The sequence below is a fragment of the Ovis canadensis genome, chromosome 6 (assembly GCF_042477335.2).
Source record: "Ovis canadensis isolate MfBH-ARS-UI-01 breed Bighorn chromosome 6, ARS-UI_OviCan_v2, whole genome shotgun sequence".
Classification (NCBI taxonomy): domain Eukaryota; kingdom Metazoa; phylum Chordata; class Mammalia; order Artiodactyla; family Bovidae; genus Ovis; species Ovis canadensis.
This window is the reverse complement of record NC_091250.1, coordinates 62,106,708-62,121,967: the sequence shown is the minus strand read 5'-3', so window position 1 is coordinate 62,121,967 and position 15,260 is coordinate 62,106,708. Positions and strand designations below refer to the sequence as shown.

The following is a 15,260-nucleotide window of genomic DNA, read 5'->3' as shown; positions in this document are numbered from 1 at the left end:
CCAACAAAAAGCACAAACCATTCTATGTTCTTTCATACACCAGGCCCAAATGATAACCTCATACTGGAAAAGCAAGCTGTCATTAAATAATGCTTTCCAATCATGTTGAGATTAGTTCAAAATGTTCCTGAATTAGGAGACAACTAATATCCAAAGTCCATTTCCCCATTTACAAGGATTAAAAAAAACCCTCTCAAAAAAAAAAAAAACCAAACCTTTCTTTTTAAAGCACTATCTAGTTAAAAATGCAAAAAAGAAAAATAAAATCAGTATAGTTATTACTTTGATGTGATGAAGCTTAGACAGCAAGGTAAAACTAACAAACTTTAAGTATTCTGAAATCAATGATAACACAGGTATCAGGCACGTCCAACAGAACACTTTTACAATGGTTTACATTTCCTTTTTATTTATTTCTTGAAACTGCCCGTATTGCAGGTTTCTCATGGATGAAATATGGAACTGAGCAGATTCTTTTTTCTACAAAATTATGGTATAAACTTGCTCAATCTTCTATCTTATTGCTAATAAACCTTACAGGCGCACAGTTTGTAAAATAAACCCCTTAAGGACTGAATGCGTAGAGCATGCTGCAAGGTACAAGAAATAAGCTAAAAATGAGCATATAAACCTACATCTGGACCAACACAGTACTGAATGCTGGCAAACATTTATCACAACACAGGGAAAAATTAATAAAAGGAAATACAGTTCAGTCCTGAAAGGGTTAAATAGAAACCCTAATATATTATTGTTTCTAACCATCCATCCCACGTTACAGTGCTTGAAAACAAAGTCAAAAGTCTGGCACAGAAAATTACACACATTTGTTCAGTATTCATCAGAAACACAGCTGCTTTTGAAATCAAAAGTAAGTAACTTAGTTAATAATTGAATAACATTTTGATTCAAAAAAGAACCCCACCACCCCCACCCCTACATGGATTATCTGATTAAACATGAATAGTTTAGTTCTTAAAAACTGTTGACAATTTCCTGTGAGGGCACAGACAGTACTAGTTTCATTAAAAAAAAAAAAACAAAAACCAGTTAATATCACAAATAAGTCTGTGCAGTAAGAGTGACAAATATTTTACCAGTTAATACACACATATGGATATCTTTACTTGTCGTGGTTTAAGAAAAGTCAGCAGCAGATTATACTAGTGTTCAACTCTGAAACCATTCAAAATAAAAAGGGCATTTTATATTTATAGCTTTTTGTTTGCCTTCTCAATCTATGTAATCAATTAAAACAATATATTAGATAAGAGACAGCTTCTATGCATATTTTCAGAAACTGCATAGAATCATAAAAGCATAGGATATACTTCTAATACATGACTTTAAAAAAAAAACAACTTGAACGTACTATACTTTAACTGAAGTGGTTACCGTTCTGAGAGCCTTTATGAGGGAAACTGATCAGCATCTCTAGTAATGCCACAATTGGAGGAAGGGCCACGTCCTACAATACTATAACTGGAGGACGAGGCTCCTGTAAATTATACACTGAAAAAAATTCACAAAAATTTTTTTAAGCAGCTGACAAAAGAACTACTGATAAACGATGAGCCATAATAGACAAATCATTTCAGTTTGTGGTATGTAGAATGGCATAAAACAGTGGCAGGGTGTGGGGGTGGAGGCCTGTAAGAGTATACTCTTAAATATACTCTTAAAAAAAGAACCAACAATGAAAAGGGTTTACAGTCCAATATTTCAATTATCTTATTAAAATAAACAGAGCCAAAATTAGACATAGTTAAACAGTAAAAAAGCAAAAGTTCATTTTAATAAAGTCATAAACTTGAAAAAAAATATTTTGAGTTGCAATGCTGGGTAGGAATAGTTTGTGCTTCAAAAGCATCTTATTTGTTATCAGTTAATTTAATATAAATTGGTAACTAAATAACAAACTTGGGAAGTGGAGGAAACCTGTGGCCCATTTCAGCAGCACTGAAAACATTTCTGCGCTCTGAACAAAAAGCACTGTGTGAAGGCTACTTCCAGACTCAACAGAGAGCAGAATAAATACTACTCAGAAATAAGCAAGTTTGCAAGAAAAAGCCAGTAAACAGTTAAAACAAAGAAAGATAAGGCCACAAAGAATTCTGCCCTTGGTCACTGAAACAGATTTAAAGTATGAGGCAGGATTAGCTTACAAGAGAAGCTAGTGACGGGAGCAGACTTAAAGAGAGAAAGGCTATATATAGCATAATGCAGCCTGTAGTAATTAAAAAGGCTTGCAGTAAAGAAAAGACCACAATAACTTTAACTACGTGTTTTACAAATGACTTCGCCCTTGAAAACTGAGGAAAAAGCGATTTCAAGATGTTAGGAACTGTATTTACAATGGCATAGTCTGAGCAAAAGAATGAGTAATGAAGATTTATCAAAGCTGTGGGGTGGGAATGGGGGGAAGCTACTAATGATGATGTTGTAAAAAGCCGACGGGTGGAAACTTTTCAAAATAGCCCAGGACACCAAAAAGACAATTTCTATATGGAAAGATATGCAGGAAGTTACAGTTTTGCATCCTTAAGGTACTTGTGGCTTCTGTTTTATGGGACAGTAAAAGCTTACCACAATCTAGAGGTAGTTTTTACTCGAAGAAAGATGATTGTATTACTAGACCATGTCCTGTAACATTAACACACAGAGATCCTGTACTAAATGTAGCCCAATGAGTCTGCCGCAATTTCTAAGAAACCAAACAAAGGTATAACCAGAGTGTAGGAACAAAACCAATGTAAGAGAGGTGAGCCCAGCACAGATAGGCAGCACACGACCCGGAATGCAATCAAACCTTAAATGGAGAAGAAATGCTTTCTGAGTAGGTGACATTTGTGAAGACACTCAGTGTTGGGGAAGAGAAGACAAAAAAAGGGAGAGAAATGGAAAGATAAATTACATTTGCATTTTTATAATCTTACAACTATCCATTTCTAAAGTATTGTCTTCCAGCTATTTTAGTTGGTCATCTAGTAAAAGCATCCTGTTTCAAGGTTACAGTGATGTTTTGACCTAGGCTACCCGCCCCCCCCCCACCAAAGAAAAAGTAAATAAAACCTTGCTTTTGCTGAGATTTTTCCTCATTATACAATAAGGGCACCATCTACCAACTGGTAGCAAATACTTAGCATGATACTTTTTTGTTATCATATGCCAACAAGGCAGAAAAACACCCTGCTGAATGAAATCACTGGGAATATTCCAAGTTCAAAATAAAATGTTTAACTTACACATAATACAAGTTATGTACAAGATAAGGAGGGGGAGGAAACCTGAACAAATGTTGACTGAGTAGATACATTTCTGCACAGGAAAAAGGGAGGGAACACTGTAAAAACCAACATGTTCCATGCCATTAACTCATTAATGACTAAATGGCCACATTTAATTTCAGGTAAATGTTAGAACCTCTTAGATTACCACTATAAATACATTAAAAAAAAAAGTAACACAGAGAAATAACTATCAACGGTATTTGAGAATAGAGACTAAGTACATTGAATGTATTGCAGGCAAGGCAGAGGCATTTTTTTTTTTAAAGCTTTTGCACAGACTTCATATCTTAAAAGAAATATGAATGCAGGCCTTTACAAGATTTGACTTGCTGAAATCAAAACACCTTCCATTCAAGAAAAGTCATAAGACTTCAGCTTTTAAAAAAATAATAAAAGAACAGTTCCAGCCTTGGACCAGAAAGACCTGGAAGAGTATGGTAATTAAACAACCATGGTCAGGCTTGGAACCTGAATGTACTTAAGAGCAAAAGCTCAAAGTGGGTGGGGAGGAGAACAACCTATTTGGTAACAAAGGTGTATTATATATGTGATATAAAAAAGGTATGGTGAAAATGTACCTTTTACTAAAGCTTATACAAGTTCCTTGGTCCATAAAAACTATGTTAGATTTTTGTCTTCTAGTTTGATTAACTTTTTTTTTGAGGACTTCCCTGGTGGCTCAGACGGTAAAGCGTCTGTCTACAATGCGGGAGACCCGGGTTTGATCCCTGGGTCGGGAAGATCCCCTGGAGAAGGAAATGGCAATCCACTCCAGTTCTATTGCCTGGAAAATCCCATGGACAGAGGAGCCTGGTAGGCTACAGTCCATGGGGTCGCAAAGAGTCGGGCACGACTGAGCGACTTCACTTTGATTAACTTTTACTCCAGCCACATCTCTATTTCTCGCCTATTTAAACAAAATCAAACAAAAACCAACCAAACAAAAATAACAGCTGAAAAAAACTGATTTCCAGAAGTTAGCACAAGTTTTTTTTTGTTGTTTGTTTGTTTTGTTTTACTGTGGCTTCTGCACTTCAAATCAGCACTTGCAGGTAATGGGGTTTTTGAATAGTATAACCTGGTATGAAAAGTTTTCCCAAGAAACCACAAAAGATTGTTCATTTTTTTCTTTCTTTTTTTTCTGTCAACATTTTGCCGCACTCAAGTCAGTGTAAGTCCTAGCAAACAGACGGTAGTTAGGACACAACTGTTGCTGTAGATGATGTGACATTGGTTGAATTTGTGCTGACGTTTGTGTAACTTCCCTCGCTGTTTGTGTTTGATTCATTAGGGGGCACTTGGCTTGAGTTGGCTCGAAGGATTGCTCCCGCTGCACTGCAATGTGGCCGTGGCCCTGGTTCTGGGGTATAGGTAAAGGTAAGGCTGGTGGAATAAATGATTCCATCATTACGGACCAAAGTTACTGGAACCTGGACTGGCTGCCGGACCCATCTCCAGCCTTCTCGGAATGCAGAAATGTCTGGGACAACACAGAGCATACTCTCTCCACATCTGAGGAGGAAACAGAAATCACTTAAAAGCGTGGCAAATTTCATAACTGAAACTTAAAAACAAGGTTGCTTAATACAGGACAATTAACCTCTTAATACAGGACTCTTGGGAAAGAGTCTCACATACCCACCCCCATCAAAAACTCTTGATGATGTAAAAAACTGTATTAAGTACCTGTACATAGTTTCAGCTTCTACATCCCCAAACCACACTCGTAAATTTGGAGTGAAATTCTGTCCTGTAAGTTCAAGCATTGCTACGTCCCCACCGCCATTCAACTGCAATTCACAGAAAATCAAAACAACATTGAGGAAACCTTTCATTTTTCATTAAAGTATACAGATGAGTTTTTCATTCAACTATCATGTGCAAAAAAAAAAAGATAATTAAAATACTTCCTTTAAATAACATGATTATAAAGACAAAGTAAAACTCTTGATATACAAGCTGATTTACATTTAAATTTTCTAGCTAAAATTATGTGTGTTCCTCTGATTTTCTTCTTCCTCACTGTGTAAAAAACCCTCCAAATCACAGGATTTGAAGAAAAATCAAATTTATTGTGAAGTAAAATTACGCCACGTCATAGCTGAACAGTTGCAAAAAGCTGAAGTCAACTTGTAAGATGTCTCACCTGAAGACTTTCTACGACAGGCACGGGTGTGACTGGGGCAAGGACAGGGCCCATTCCCTCATAAAATGTATACTCTGCCTTATCCGTACTAATGATTGTCCAGGAAGCTCCATCATTTATCATCTCTTTATTTGGTTCTTTTGGGCATGGAGTGGCCTTAGAAAAAAAGAACGGTTATAAATTATATACACTGTGGTATTATAAGACAATTTTAACAAAGTAACACTCATGAAGAGAATTTAGTACAAATTTACAAACTTCCAAGGCACCATACTTTTCCAACTCCTAATTAAAAATAGAATATTAATATGGAAACCTCACGTAAGGCTAGTTTTCTTTTAATATAAACTATTTTGTGACATACTAAAAATTAATAATACCTTTCAGAATAACCATTTAAGTAAAATTACACCAGTACCTGTATAATTATTTTAATAAAAGATCAGTATATGTGATATAATTAGCTACTTAAAATGCTTCAGAGATCCCTAAGAGAGAGGGGGGCTTCCCTGATGGCTCAATGGTGTAGAATCCACCTGCCAATGCAGGAGACGTGATTGAATCCCTGGGCTTGGAAGATCCCCTGGAGAAGGAAATGGCAACCCACTCCAGTATTCTTGCCTGGGAAATGTCATGGACAGAAGAGCCTGGCAGGCTATGCCCAGGGGGTCACAAAGAGTAGAAAACGGCTGAGTGACTAAATGACAACAACAAAAGAGAGAGAGAATGGAAGTTCCCTCCTACCTACAGAACTATAGAAACTTCTGTACTTTCAGCAGGAAGGAACCAAGATGTAAATGGCAATCCCCTATCCTACCTCGAAACACCTAGGCCAGACCATCAGTGCTGGGCTGAGGAGACCAGCTGTGTGTGGCCATCTCGCTGGAAAAAGTCTCCAGATGTCCACAAATGAGTTTCATGTGGAAGTGTAACTATTCTATTAAATCATTTGTTCATGTCATAAATGTCCTCATAAAGGTCTTCTGAGTCAATGTAGTTAAAAATTAGATTCTGACTAATTAGCTTCTAACATGTCATCATTACTACCTTAGAAGACCCCAATATAAATCTGATGAGAATTATGAACCCTCCTCCAAAATGTGCACCACTATATACAGTGTTGTCTGCACACATTTCAGGAGACTCTCTCAACACCCAACATCTACTTTTGGATAATCTGAAGAACTTTTCATCCCTCAGAATTAGATGTTAATGGCTTCTCTTAGAACATTCTCATAGTTTTGAGTTCTTTGAGGCAGAACGACTACCATGTCTGAAGAACATGTGGGCTAAGGACCCTTGAAATCGGGATAAATACCTCAACACAGATTCATGTACTTGAATACTATTAACATTTTTTAAATGAAAGTTTCATGTTTCTGAGTCCTGCTAACCCAACAGTTTGCACATTTTAGATTTTACCAGCAATTTATAAACATACCTGAAACTGGATTATTCTTTCTTGAGAAAGGCACAAGTACATTCTTTCTGTATCCTTAAGGTAAAATGCACATTTGTGGAGCTGTGACACAGGATCATCGGCATCCAGTAACGCGGTCTGCTTATCAACCTTCCTAATTATCTGCATTTCAACAATTACAAAAGGAAAGGTCACCACAAATGGAGAGTCTTCATTTCCTACACTGTTAACAGAGTCCATGGCAAGAATCTGCCATGAAATAATATATCACAGATACCTGTCACATATCTTCATACACAACAGCATTTACAAACAATAAAGTTAGGCATAAAAATACTTTTAAATTGCAAGCATGTTAAGAATGCGGAGATGTTGCCTTCTCCCACCAACTCCTAAAAACAATAGGGCAGGCAGGCACTTGCTTTCTAAATCTGTGCTTTTCAAACTTTGACATCCGTACAAATCATATGGGGTTCCTGTTAAACATACATCTGTTCTGAGCCTGCAAAATCATAGAGAGGGCCTGATATTTTGCACTTCTGGCTAATTTCCAGCTGATGTTCATCCTGCTGGTCTATGAACTGTATTTTGAGTAGCAAGTTCAGATGGCCTCTCCAATAACACACAATGACAAATATTCTAACATCAAAGGGAAAATTATCTCTAAAGGTCACTATGGGTATGCTACTTAGTACCTAAGTCCATTATCACACTTACATGCTGTTGCTTTGTTTTAACATAAAATAGGCATCATTCTGCACATTAGGAAACAGGCTCAGAGGTCAGGTTAAGCTCTTCAAATTCACCCAGTCAGTAGCTGAAGAACCAAAGTATGATTCCAAGGCTGGCTGCCTGCCCAGCTTGAACTCTTTCCATTATATAGTATGACCTTACACTATAAATATTCCACAAAACACACAGGATATCTGAAAAATACTATTCAAACCTTCAGTGTTACTTATCACACAGAAGGTAATCACTAAGTGTTTGAGGACTGTGAAGATTACTCTCAACAGCATACAAACATGTTGGAACTACTTCTCATCTTTAAATCAGAAATAAAGAAACCCCTTCCTTGGGACTTCCCTGGTGGTCTAGTGATTAAGATTCCATGCTCCCAAAGCAGGAGGCATGGGTTCTATCCCTGGTTGGGGAGCTAAGATCCTGCAAACCAAATGGTGTAGCAAATCAATAAACAGTCTCCAGTCACTGACATTAAAAAAAAGAAGAAACCCCTTCCTTGACTACGTGTCTTTCTTCCCTCTCACCACCCCATTTCTCTGTTCCCCTTTATAGCAAAACTCCTCTTCCTCACCATCTCATCTCCTGAAATCTCTCCAACTTTGTGTTTCAAAATTGCTCTTAGTGAGGTCCTTAAGGACGTCCAGACAGATGAATCCCATGAGCACTTCTCTGTCCTCACCTTAGCGTCCTCAGAAGCATCTGACCCCCACACTCTTCCTTCAGAAATACGCCTGCTCTACCTGCCTTCAGTGCTCCAGGGCTGCGTCCCCAGATCTCTTTCCCTCTGCCTATACTCTACAGACTTTCTATTCTCTTTAGAGGTCAGTAGTGGCCGTGTTAGTCACTCAGTCGTGTCCGACTCTTTGCGACCCCATGGGAGCGTGGCCCGCCACGCTCCTCTGCCCATGGGATTCTCCAGGCAAGAATATTGGAATAGACTGCCCTTCCCTTCTCCAGAGGATCTTTCCAAGCCAGGGATCGAACTTGGGTCTCCTTCATTGCAGGCAGATTCTTTACCGTCTAAGCTTTAGAGGCTGGCAATTCCTAAATTTTTCTCCAGTCATAGCCTTTCTCAAGCACTCAACTTGTGTATTTAACTACCTATTCAACAGTTCCACTTAAAATGTCTATTAATAGCCATCTCAATCAAAAATATAATTTTTTTATTTCTTCCTAAGCTCAATAAATGACACCATGTTCACTCAATCCTTAAATCGTGGAGTCATCTTTGACTCCCTACTTTCTCTTACATGCCATCTGTCAACAAATTCTGTTCGGTCTACTTTCAAATAAATCAGTCACCTTTCATCCCCTTACCAGTCCCATCTTGGTTTAAGGTATCATCATCAGCTTCTTGCCTGAATTATGACATAAGCCAAGTCATCTTTCTCTTTGCTTCCACTGCTATATCTCCCTGTGCTCTTACTCACAAAGCAGCCAGAATTATTCTTCCAGACATAAACCAGCCACCGTTCTCTGTGAGAGCCTCCAGTGGCCTCCTACTGTACATAGGTAACAGAAAGTTTTACCCAAGACAGAGAGAGGGATTTGACCAGACGCTGTCCATGGCTTCTTTGCAGCATCATCTCCTGGCACCTGCCCTCTCCACTCCTCCCTGAGCTCTAGCTACCGTAGCTTCCTTGCTAGTCCTCACACATTTCTGTCCTCAGTTCTTTCTGCTCTCATTCTGTCAGCCTGAAACGCTCCACACCCAGTTTCTGTTTCCCAGCTTCATTGTGGTCTGTGTTCAAATAGCCCCACTTCATAAAGACTTCTCTGACCACTGTTAGCTCTCCCATTTCCCTATGCATTTATCCTGTTTTAATTTGTCTTGCCACTTGTATTAATCTTTAAATACATTATATAGACATCTCTTTAGCTTTTTTCATCTATCGTCCTACCACAACATAAGCTCCAAGAGGAAAGGAAGTCTACCTCGTTCACCGATGTGTCTCCAGCATCGAGACAGTGACTAGCCCGTGGAAGGTTCAGGGCTTTTGTAGAATGCATATAGACATGTAGAACTATAATGCTTTGCTCCACAATGGACATTCTTAATAGCTGACAGAATTTTGAAGGGCTAAATGAATTGATATTTGTATAAGTGCTCAGAACAGTGCTATAAATATTATGGGTTTCTATTGGGTTTTTATTACTTGATTCACACACCTAATGTATATTCCATGATCATTTTTTTTCACCTAAGCCACAACTAGGTGCTGATCTTTAAAGTCAGCATTCTTCACATTTACATATTTTTGGCTCTGCAGTTTATCTGAATATTTGTCACTCTTACTTATATCACCACTAATTTTCAAGTTTAAACAGAGACAGTACACTTTTAGCAATTATATTTTCTAATATATTCTGTGAGACTAATTAATAAACTTAAGTAAAATGTTTCCATTCAACTCTAGCCTTAAGCTATATTTAACAATGCTTGAATTTTAGAGAAATAGTGAATTCTGAATGAGGTAAGCCTCAAACTTCCTGTAAGTCTTCCACACTCATTTATGACTTCACCACATAAGAATCAAGATCTGCCTCTAACAGCTTTATTCCTGTAATCTACTGTTTCTCCACTACTTAATAATAATGAGCATATTGAGAACATGGGTCATGTTTGGTTCAATTTTATTTCTCACAATAGCTTTCTGGACATAGACACTGCTGAGTGACCTGGTCTCACCAATGAACAAACCAAAGATGACCCCTATTGTTTGGTATCAAAAACTTGCTGTGATAATTTCTAATTATTAAGAAGAGGAAAGAAATCTGAGAAGCCAGGTAGTGTGAATGTTGTAATAAGCTATGTGTAATGAGAAAGTGATGAATTCTAACACCAGGAGTTACTCCAACCAGCTCTCTCTCCTCTATGCTGGCTCTGTAGGTCACTGATACAGTGTTTACTATACTTCTTAGGTAACTGGGATGCAGCCCTTAATGACAGAAAGCACACCTTATTCATATTCTTAACACTATACCTTGTAAATACCCAGGCTAAATTTATGCTGATTAGTTTATCTAAAAGATGTTAGATGTCTCCAATTTCTGGGGTATCTGACAGACTTGAGAACATGAGACAAATGCTAACCGGTGTTTTTTATTAGTTGGCTACATAGATTGTGCCTGTTCCCAAAGTACTCAAACCAGGATTTCTCACTAAGACCTTCATCCCATTGAAATTGGTCTTGGGGGGACAGTGTTCATCAAGCAAGGATCTCTAATAAGGCTAATATTCTAGGACACACATAAAACGCAAACTTTAGATATTAAGGCAGTGTTATCCTTCTTAAAAGCATATGAAAACTATAGAATGCTTCCTCTGAAAAACATGTTTTCATTGAAAATTGTATGTAAGCAGATGAAAAGGAAGGCAGGAAGTAGTGTAGACCATATAAAGCCTAGCTATGATTCTGATGCCTAGCTATGAAACTAATGCCTCAGTCACATGACCTCTAGAAAGAAGTCTTTACTGTTAACAATGCTAACGATGGTACTGCAACTTTTCCTAAGGCATTCTCTGGATCACGTTTTTTTATTGCAACAGTTTTATAATGAGAGCCACACAGTTTTGAATGTTAAAATATTCAATTAAAGATGACTTTCAAGCAAGGTAGACTGGTACTTTACATGAAACTAAGTGAAAAGACCATTTTTACATTTGAGTCAGTCTTTTCAGTGGCCTATATATAAGTTGTTGCTGGTCAGAGACATAAGCCTCTGAATTGTGCCTCCAAGTACAAGCATTTAATGCCAAAGCAAATAAACATTATCCTTGGAATATAGTGACACAGAATAAATAAGAAGAGAACTTTAGTAAAATTTATTCAGTCTGTTTTTTGGTTTGTGTCTTCCTAATTTATGCACCCTTCTTTCCCTACCTTTCTCCCTTTTATAATCTATCTTAGGTTCAAGTTTTGTAAATTTATATTACTGTGTTTCACATATTTTGGCTTTAAGTTGATGTGGGAAATAAAATCACCTTGTACAACCACAATACAGAAAAATATAACAAAAACCACAAGATGATGCATTAACTTAGATAATTATAGATAATATCAGAAAATATCAGCCAATGAAATATTTCATCAAAGAGATACAAAGCATATTCAGGAAAGTAATACTAAAATTCTTCCATTCGCTCAGCCCCTCCCCCAAGCTGACCTTGAATCGAACTTACTCATAAACTTCCATCTTTAATACAACTAAATTGTGTTGTTTCAGAAAACAAGGGGGAATATGATGCAGAATGTATGAGAGGCTTTTGGTTCATTTTGCTAAGAAAAGCAGTTTTTTACTATTTCAAAAAGCCCAAACACTGTCTCTATCTTTTTGTAGGAGAGTAAACTAGCAAAAACTATGCTTATATTTTTAAAGAAGTTTACAATTTCTATGCTTTTGAAAATTTGGGCCTGTGGCAGGATGCAGCAAGCACCACAAAGAATGAATAATGAACCTATATTAGCTAAGAAGATAAATCATAATGTAACTTTAGAGTGCCCTCTATCGTCCAGATAAACAACCCAAAAAAGGGGGAAAGCTGTCAAAATTTATTATAAATAGTCATGAGGTCATTAAGGCCATACCAATCTTGGGAGTGCCATGCCAGTAACTGAACACACAAGTTTGACTGTTTGTCCATAATGGATGTATCCATCGCGGACTGTGAATTCTTCTCCTTCTGATTCATCATCATCCACTGCAGTGTGATGGAAACAGAGATCAAATTATCATCTTTAAAATTTATTAATCTGCTTATATAAACGACAAAACCAAATATATCTGTAAGTCTTTATTATTTAAAAAAATTTAATTTCACACTAAAAAAAACCAAATGCATGTTTTTATACTCACAGAGATGAATGTAAAATGCTCCCCACTGCTGAGAACTGGCATGGAAATTACCTCCTTCTACATGCAAGTATCTGGTGCTAACTGTCTGGGATCGGAGTCTATTAAACAGAGCCACCTTTGTTCCTGAGGCAATGCAGACTGCAAAGAAAAAACAGCTATTTACGTGATTGAGGGGTGCGGGTAGGGTAACAGTAAAGAGCAAGAAGGGACCAGTACCTGGTAAGTTATGACTATTCTTTACTATAATAATTAATGGCTTCAGCTAACACTTATTTCAAACTCTCCAAGAAAATACAGATAATACTCCCCCAGAAGTCAGGGTAACTCTTTTAATAATAATGTTAAGCTACAGATATATAATATGCCCATAAAAATGATTTTTAAACGAGTGTTGTATAATATATTTAACACAGTGCTGTTTTTTAAAAGGAAGTTACTTTTAAAATAATAGGTGTCAAATAACAGGAAATTGATTAAATAAAACATAATATCATTGACCTAATTGAATAATGTGTATTTAAATGCACTGATGAGAAAATATCTCCCTGATATATCACTGAATGCAAAGCAGACTACACTGTGGTTTCATTAGGTAAACATATACATTTTTATGTGATAACATATGTCTCCACGTGCTCATATATAATCCCATGGAATATATTCATAGAGAGGGGTCTAGAAGGTTGTTTACCAAAGATAATGGCAATTGCCTCTGGATACTGTGACTTTAGAGATTTTGCTTCCTTCTAAATACCTTAAAGTATAGCATTGCATGACATTTCTTGAAAAACCAACCACATCTATGTAAGCAGGAAAAACACTCTATAAATGAAATACATTCTCTGCCATCAAAAAACTCAATAATCAACAGAAATACAAAATTATAAAGACTTTAAATAAAATCCTATAATTTGAATTGGCTTAAGACATCTGTGCATGCTCAATCGTATCTGACTATTTGTGACCCCATGGACTATAGCCTGCCAGGCTTCTCTGTCCAAGGGATTCTCCAGGCAAAAATACGAGAGTGGGGTTGCCATTTCCTTCTTCAGGGGAATCTTCCTAATCCAGGAATCGAACCCAAGTCTCTTGCATCTCCTGCACTGGCAAGCAGATTCTTTAGCCACCTGGCCGTGCTGCACAACTGAATCGGAAACAACCTAAATACATGGCATTAAATGCCTCCTGATGCAAGAACACACAGAATAACTACATAAAAAAGATCTTCACGACCTAGATAATCACGATGGTGTGATCACTCACCTAGAGCCAGACATCCTGGAATGTGAAGTCAAGTGGGCCTTAGGAAGCATCACTACGAACAAAACTAGTGGAGGTGATGGAATCCAGTTGAGCTATTTCAAATCCTAAAAGATGATGCTGTGAAAGTGCTGCACTCAATATGCCAACAAATTTGGAAAACTCAGCAGTGGCCACAGGACTGGAAAAGGTCAGTTTTCATTCCAATCCCAAAGAAAGGCAATGCCAAAGAATGCTCAAACTACCACACAATTGCACTCATCTCACACGCTAGTAAAGTAATGCTCAAAATTCTCCAAGCCAGGCTTCAGCAATACGTGAACCGTAAACTTCCAAATGTTCAAGCTGGTTTTAGAAAAGGCAGAGGAATCAGAGATCAAATTGCTAACATCCGCTGGATCATTGAACAAGCAAGAGAGTTCCAGAAAAACATCTATTTCTGCTTTACTGACTATGCCAAAGCCTTTGACGGTGTGGATCACAACAAACTAGAAAAACTACAATCATGGCATCCGGTCCTAATCACTTCATGGCAAACAGATGGAGAAACAGTGGAAACAGTAGCAGACTTTATTTTTCTGGGCTGTAAAATCACTGTAGATGGTGACTACAGCCATGAAATTAAAAGACGCTTGTTCCTTGGAAGGAAAGTTATGACCAACCTAGACAGCATATTCAAAAGCAGAGACATTACTTTGCCAATGAAGGTCCGTCTAGTCAAGGCTATGGTTTTTCCAGTGGTCAGGTATAGATGTGAAAGTTGGACTGTGAAGAAAGCTGAGCACTGAAGAATTGATGCTTTTGAACTGTGGTGTTGGAGAAGACTCTTGAGAGTCCCTTGGACTGCAAGGAGATCCAACCAGTCCATCCTAAAGGAAATCAGTTCTGAATATTCATTGGAAGGACTGATGCTGACGTTGAAACTCCAATACTTTGGCCATCTGATGCGAAGACCTGACTCATTGGAAAAGACCCTAATGCTGGGAAAGATTGAAGGCAGGAGGAGAAGGGGATAACAGAGGATGAGGTGGTTGGATGGCATCACTGACTCAATGGACATGAGCTTGAGTAAACTTTGGGAGTTGGTGATGGACAGGGAGGCCCAGCATGCTGCAGTCCATGGGGTCGCAAAGAGTCAGACACGACTAAGCAACTGAACTGAACTGATGCAAGAACACTATATATTACTGTGAAGCAGGCTTGCCCTACAGCAACAAAGAACAACAAAAGAACAACCACCTGAAATCTGATCAAGTTTCTAAATTAACTACTGACAAGGACTCTCTCCTTAACCAAACTTCAGACAGGTTCCTCTGAGCCCTTTACCCATGGAGACTCTTCCTTGGGTCCCAATATGGGCTTAGCTAGCCCAGTTATTGCCAAGAATCCTGCTAAGTCATCCTTCCATCCTTGATATCTGATCAAGTTTTTTCCCTCCCCGTTTATATCTAATCATCTTGTTCTTGTTAAATCACTAAGTTGTGTGCAACTCTTTCGTGGCCCCATGGATTATATAGCCCTCCAGGCTCTTCTGTCCATTGGA

General features: G+C 37.9%; 1 protein-coding gene across 12 annotated transcripts in view; it reads right to left on the bottom strand.

Moving 5' to 3' along the window:
• Positions 1 to 381: 381 nt before the first annotated feature.
• Positions 382 to 15,260, bottom strand: part of RBPJ (recombination signal binding protein for immunoglobulin kappa J region) — a 237,102-nt gene continuing 222,223 nt past the window's right edge. For all 12 annotated transcript variants that reach the window (XM_069593804.1, XM_069593805.1, XM_069593814.1 and 9 more), the window contains 6 exons: positions 12,458 to 12,595; positions 12,190 to 12,302; positions 6,878 to 7,018; positions 5,437 to 5,592; positions 4,977 to 5,080; positions 382 to 4,802 (listed from right to left, as the gene is read on the bottom strand). In XM_069593804.1, the coding sequence (XP_069449905.1) occupies positions 4,487 to 4,802; positions 4,977 to 5,080; positions 5,437 to 5,592; positions 6,878 to 7,018; positions 12,190 to 12,302; positions 12,458 to 12,595 (968 nt within the window). In that variant the 3' untranslated portion in view covers positions 382 to 4,486. The remainder of the gene's footprint in view (positions 4,803 to 4,976; positions 5,081 to 5,436; positions 5,593 to 6,877; positions 7,019 to 12,189; positions 12,303 to 12,457; positions 12,596 to 15,260) is intronic.